The sequence below is a fragment of the Vigna unguiculata genome, chromosome 8, assembly GCF_004118075.2.
Source record: "Vigna unguiculata cultivar IT97K-499-35 chromosome 8, ASM411807v1, whole genome shotgun sequence".
NCBI lineage: Eukaryota > Viridiplantae > Streptophyta > Magnoliopsida > Fabales > Fabaceae > Vigna > Vigna unguiculata.
Window position 1 is genome coordinate 28102508 of NC_040286.1, and position 7022 is coordinate 28109529.

At 29.0% G+C, this 7022-nt stretch overlaps 1 protein-coding gene across 1 annotated transcript; it reads right to left on the reverse strand.

The window, feature by feature from the left end:
• Window positions 1-3303: 3303 nt before the first annotated feature.
• On the reverse strand, window positions 3304-5945 carry LOC114195061 (cation/H(+) antiporter 15-like). Its single transcript, XM_028085457.1, has 3 exons — window positions 5754-5945; window positions 4636-5643; window positions 3304-4539 (listed from the first exon to the last, which is right to left on the reverse strand). The coding sequence occupies exons 1-3, from the start codon at window positions 5943-5945 to the stop codon at window positions 3304-3306; spliced, it is 2436 nt and encodes an 811-aa protein (XP_027941258.1).
• Between the last annotated feature and the right edge of the window lie 1077 nt (window positions 5946-7022).

The window sequence follows — 7022 nt, forward strand, 5'->3', positions numbered from 1 at the left end:
TTATATAAAAATTAAAAAAATAAAGAGAAGTCAAATTGTTCGTAAACTACCTTACGATATAATTAATTAATAAACTGATAATTTTTATAATAAATGGATCAGAGTGACCCATTTTTATATAAAAAACTCATTATTGAACATTAGACCTCATTTAAACTTAAAGTTAGATTTCCCTATTTATTCATTCTCATTAGTGAAATCTAAACCTAGGTTTGTTTGTTCTTATTTTCTTCACTAACAAAAAGAAACTGAATTTTCTAAGACAATTACCCATAAAATAAAGTTCGTAAATAAATTAGTATTACCTACGATAATACCCACGGGTGATGATAATTTGAATAAAGAAAAAAAAAATAAGGAAGGACTTACTCATTAAGAGGCTTACGTACGAGTGAAAGGTAGGAGGAAAAAATAATCAGTGTGAAATATTAATTAATCCATGAGTAAAATAAAATAAAAAAACATAAAATTGTTTTAATTCTTGATACGATCCTATCCAGCAAAAAGTACGATTATTTCTGAATTTAAATGTTTTAGAGAGATGACAAAAATAGATCATCAAAGAATAACACAAAATAAGATAGGGATGAAGGACATGACAATCTAACATATTGATAAGTCAAGTAAAATTTGTCACAAAGATGTTAATTTTTGATAAAAAAAAACGTGAGACCTAAGTCAAGAACAAAGAGAATTCTTTCTTTAATGAAATAAAATTTAATATATGACTAAAAATGTTTACATCAGTTTTTGGTACCTCTATATATAGACACATAAGTTTAGAAAAACATGGAAACCCTATAAGAAGGCCCGAGTCCAAATACATAAAAACATAAACTAGTTTATAAAAGAAAACTCAAAGTCCAAAAACATAAATTAATTTTCCTAAAAAATATCCTTCAAATGTGTTCCAAGCCATGATCTTCATATCCTTTAAATTTTCAAATGCTTGTAGCATCAAAAGACTTGAATAGATTTGATCTTCCCATCTCTTGCTCCTTGCCCTTGTCATACGTATTTTGAATTTCAAAGGTTCATCTTCATGTTCTTCTTGTATAGAATGTAGGATAGTCCTCTATCATTCCCTTCTTTTTAAAAAGAATTTCCTGGATAGGATCGTATCAGAGATATCTAGAGCAAGGTTATGTTACGAATTTGAAGACAAATTCTCTTCAAGAAAGAGAGAATGATAGAGAACTACCCCTAGATTCCATACAAGATGAACTTGAAGATGAACCTCCTTTACAATTCAAAAGACCTATGACAAAGGCAAAAAGTAAGATATTGGAAGATCAAATCTATTACAGGCTTCTAATGCTACAAACATATGGAAATTGAAAGGATATGAAGATCATGGCTTGAAGCACATTTAAAGGATAATTTTTAGGAAAATTAGTTTGTATTTTCTTCCGTCGCAAATACGTTATTTTTTTTTGTAGTGAAGGGTACTTCAAACAAATTTAGAGTTTGCAGATTTGATGCGATTCATGATAACTTATGATACTATACTTGTATATGTAGAATATAATTTATATATTAAAATTTTTTGTAGGTGATTTCTTTATGTTTATCTAACATAGATAAAGAAAACAATTTATTTGAACATTTTTAGCTTTGTTTGAAATCTTTACTTCTATTTTAATAGATCAAAATATATTTCTTTCATGTTGTTTGAATTTGAAATGAAAAATATTTTAATAATTTGAATTTTTTATTTTACTTTAATATTTAAGCATTTGAATTTCATATTGCTTTAAGGGATTAAGTCACTTAAATTTCACATTTTAATGATCTTAATGGATTAACATTTATTTGAATGGATTAAAATATTTAGGCAAGAAATTTCATTAAACTTACAACTATATATGCAAGATATTTCAAGCAACCCTTAAATAATCCATTTGCAAAAGTTTTATAATTTTTCTAAAATTTTCAGATAAGTTTTCCAAGTGAAAAAATACTTGTTAGAGATGTTATATTGACTTAATCACATAATTATATTGAGCAAATCAAATTGAGATCACATTTTTCTCTTTTTAACATATTAAGTTTAAACTAAAACAACACATAGGTTCTAAAAGGGAGATTAATAAAGCATGAGACTTTCTAGCAAAATTATTATAATGTTTAACAATAAATTATCTAAAGAGCAAGAACAACATAATGTTTTTTATATTGATTTATCATAACATTTTGAACTATGTACAGTTCTTCTTTAAGGAACTTTTAAAGGGTTCCATAATCAACCATTGATTACAAACAAAATCCATAAGATACTCTTTACAACACGAGTACATAGGTCATTACTATATCCATTTTCGATAATTCCATGAGACTAAGAACTTCAAATATTTTTTCCATAACTTCTTACTACAACTAAAACAAAGGTTGAATACTAAGGAATACTTTTCTAAAGAGAATTCACAACATAGCTTTCTACATGGGTGTTACTTCGTAAGAAGAAAGATACTATAAAGATATTATAAGTTACACTTACTCTCGATGTTTCTTCTACTATGGTGCTTTCAACCTTTATAACTTTTTTCTTTTACACATAAAACCTAAGATTAAAACACATTATCGGTAGGTAACAAAACAGTGCATCATCGACAACATAAATTCCACTTATACATATCTATTTCTAGTGTCATTATATCGTTAATTGAGCAAATGATGTCATCGATAGTAGAAGAAAATAAAAAGGGTATTATCTCATTAATTTACCATTATTATTTTTCTTTGTATGTTAGTTCAAGTATGTAAAACTAAAATTCATGTGATCAAGTAAAAAGAGTATATACAAATATAAGAGAGAACAAGAAAATGATAAAACTAAAACCAAATTAAGTTACAAGCTAAGTTGAATAAGGATGCATAAATACATGTATTTACCGAATAAAAAGAAAAACGTTTTGTGAAAAGAAAAAAATGCAATTAAATATTAATGGGAAAAAAAGGAAAGAAAAATCGAATTTTAAAAAATAATTAAATTTAGTATTCAAAAAGACATTAAGAAATATAAGCAAAGTGAAATTTATTCGTTTATTAGTTTAATTAAGGAATATAAAATTATACAAAACCAAAACTAAACAAAAATTAAACATAGAAGAAATCATATGATATTGAGCAAATAATAACATTTGTTAAGAAGTGAATTTTAAGTCTAATTCAATCTTACAAAACTAGTTTATCAAGTAAGGTTTGCAACCACTTATATACTATAAATTGATATACATTAAACTAAGAAAACATTTTCTTTTAAATCCTTGTACTTCATTGTAAACCTTCATGCTTATTTTGTCTTCAGACAACAGACTCAAACATGTCTTGATTAATGGCCTTCTGGTTAAGATTATTTCCAAAATCCATTCCTCCATATCCATATTGTTGAACAACTAGCACAGACGAACGTGAACCAAAGTTGTTTGACACCAAAATGTCCCCTATAACTCCAAGTTCTAAGCACTCACACCACTCCAACAAATTTGAGAAGATCTTAGAGTTCCTACAATTTCCTTGTCCAACTATGTAAATATCACAACCAAATTTTTCTATCTCATTGAGGACTGCAGCAATATCTTCACCACTATGAACATCAATCTCTGAGTAGGATATCGAATCGTTATTGTTAACTACTGTAAGTCTGAATGTGCTTATATACTCTTCATCTAACTCTTTTTGTTTGTCTGTATCTATTACCGTAGATAATATTCCTTGTACTTCATCGTGAACTGAAGCATCTACTTCTGCCGCTTCACCCAATAGAAGAATTCGAACCACTGAGAGTTGTATTCCTGAACGTCTTGCCATCCTCCATGCAATGGCTAAGGCTTCACGATCATCAGGGCCCCCAACAAAGACCACACGAATATGAAGGTTCATTTTGGGAACTAACCCAAAATCGCGATCAATAAATATTCCCACTGAGCAAGGAGCACCTTGCATTACATTTTGATTTATATCTTTGTATACAACACTGGTTACTTCTAAAGTACCTTCTAAAGTTAATTGTTTGTGAAATGGAAGAAGAATTAAGCTTGTGTGTTTCTCATCTGCTGAGTGGTATATGTCCTCATGAATAGTTGTATATGATGACACCACATTTAAAGTCTCAACTCTAATAGCGTCATATGCCTCTCCAAGTCCATCAAATGTGTTGTGAATGCTTTCTAACTCTTCTTGTGACCTAGTCAGGTTTTGTTCTCCAGGTTGGCAACTAGGCTTCCCTATATGTGCAGCAACTAGGGCAGCAATACGTCCAGTAAGTTCGACAAGGTACAAGCCGCAAACATACACAGGTGAAACTCTTATGGCGTTAAAACATTCAATTATGCTAATCATGCCTGCAGCTTGGCGAGTATTATGAACACATGCTATAATTCGAAGCTCTGCATCAAATCTTAGTTTTTGTATGGTCTTTAGCTTGTTTTGTTCAAATATTTGTCTTGGTTTGTAGACGACATTGATCACGGGAGACACAACTATGGTCATCAGAAGAACAACAGAAGTTATAACGGCATAGGTAGGTACAGAAAATATCTGCAATAACACATCACAAGAACTTATGGATTAGTCTACAATTGTATATCTAAGAAACTAAAGTAATTGAATACAACATTTTAAATAGATCAATACCATTTTATCCCAAGCAATGTTCAACATTATTAATGCCATGGCGCCTTTATTATTCAAAATCAAGCCCAAGGCCAAACCATCTAGAATACGCATACCAAAGAAAAAGGTGACAAATAAAGTGCTTAAAATCTTTAGAGCACACAATGAGAGTATAATCATAATTATAAAGGGCCAGCTTTCTTGGGAGAAAATTGTAATCAACATAAGTCTCATCCCAGTTCCACTAAAGAAGAGGGGTACTAAAAAGCCACCAACAAAATCATCTGATATTGACATGAACAATTCAGCAAATTTCCCATGAGGTAAAATTAATCCAAAAACAAAAGCCCCAACAATGGCATGTGAACCAAGAAAATCTGAAATACATGAACAAGCCAAAACTCCCATTATTATAAAGAGTAATTGGTTATCATTCCATTCATCTTTGTCTGCCTTGCGATCAATAAACCATTGAATGAGTGGACGTACCACAAAGATGCACACAACAATGAATATTATTGTGCATAACACAGTGTAGATAGCTCGTTTATCGTTAATTGAAAATGGAACAAATAAAGTGAAAAGAATCCAACCATAGGTATCACTAATCATGGCTGCTGTTAAAGCCTCTTTGCCAAGACCAGTATAAAGGAGCTTAAGCTCAGAAAGTGTGTGTGCTACCACAGGAAAACCTGTAACAGTGAGAATTAAAGTCCAAAGTATATAAGCATTATTTGTACTTTCTTCAAGGGGAAACATCATACTATGTCCATAAACTTTTCGAAACAAAGCATATAAGCATGGTGCAACGAGAATGGGAAAGACGATCCCGGCAATTGCGATGCTTGCAGCTTTCTTGTTTACATTTAGAATGGTATTTAAGTTCATCTCCAATCCACTAAGGAATGCATAATAAATGAGACCAATGTGGGAAAGGATCTCAACGTTGACAATCCCATTTACCGGAAAAATGAACTCAAAAATTGTTGTGAATCTTCCAAGTAATGGCGGTGTCAATAGGAAACCAACCTACATAAGTATAATTTAGAAGACCCACACATTAAATTTTTAGAATGCCATTTATCAGAAATTTTGAGATAATTTTCATAAACAAAAAAATTTCAAGACTATTTACTTACTGAGATTTGTGAAATGAGACGAGTTTGATGCAGAGGTTTGTAAATTATGGAAAATAGACGAGATAACACAACAACAAAAGAAATTTGAATGGCCAGAATAGGGAGCTCTGCTTTCAGGACTTTATCAGTTTTCCAAAATTGATTATGATTAACTATAGATACGTTGTAACATGCAGGTATTGTTTCTGTCATTGTTCCTTTGATTTTGTAATTGATACACTTACTCTCGATGTTTCTTCTACTATGGTGCTTTCAACCTTTATATACTTTTTCTTTTTCTCATAGAACTTAAGATTAAAACACATTACTGGTATGTAACTACATTATACATCATCGACAACATAAATGCCACCTATACATATCTATTTATGGTGTCACTTATCTTATCTTATTTTATGGTTAGTCTCATTTTCTGTTGGACACAACAAATAGTCAAAATTTTCTAAAGTTACATACCTGCATTATTATTTTATACAACCACTTTATTAATGTTTTATAAAATATTTTAAATCTTAAATATCTCAATTTAATATTTTGTTATTAAAAATCAGTTATCATTGTTTATAGAAAATAGTTTATCATTTTAATTTCCTATTGATAGCTCATGTGGTTATATATCTTCCTTAATATAAAAGAACATGCAAGAATTAGTTTTTAGTTTTTTGTGAGCCGAAAAAATCAAGTAAATAATTTTTAAAACTAGTATGCAACCTCTGGTCTGTACAAAGACAATAACATGCATTTTTCATGTTAATTAGATTTCAAATATATGTATAGAGAGCGTCAAGAGTGAATTGAATTTTTACCTCATTAATAAGCTAATATTTCTAGTGTTGAATTTGAGAAAAATGAAATATATTAAAAATAATTTAAATATATTCATATTTTTCGTATTTTATAGAAATGTCATGTTAATTTTAATGCATATGAATAAAATATTAAATAATTTTAAATTAATTTTGTAAACATAATTAATGTTTAATGAATTTTCAATCAAATTATAGATTTTAAGATAAATTACCCAATTAAGAATTATTGAATATTTTAGTAGATGCCTTAAGTTATTTATATATTTTCTTTACAGAATTCAAAAGACTTTTTGAATTTTTTATTTTTCATCTTTTAATCTATAAAAGGTTAGATATAGGGTGCACTTTATATTGTAAGAAAACAAAAGTAATATAGTGCTCACATAAATTATTAAAATGTCAATAGTTTATATAAAACGTGTTTTCATTAATATAATTATTCATAATTACATATTATTGT

Bases quoted from the DNA above. Each gene is read 5' to 3' on its own strand.
- LOC114195061 (XM_028085457.1), bottom strand. From the start codon at position 5,945: ATGACAGAAACAATACCTGCATGTTACAACGTATCTATAGTTAATCAT. The intron at 5,644-5,753 runs GTAAGTAAATAG...ATACTTATGTAG, and splicing joins GTCTCATTTCACAAATCTCA to GTTGGTTTCCTATTGACACC. The intron at 4,540-4,635 runs GTATTGATCTAT...GTGTTATTGCAG, and splicing joins ACATTGCTTGGGATAAAATG to ATATTTTCTGTACCTACCTA.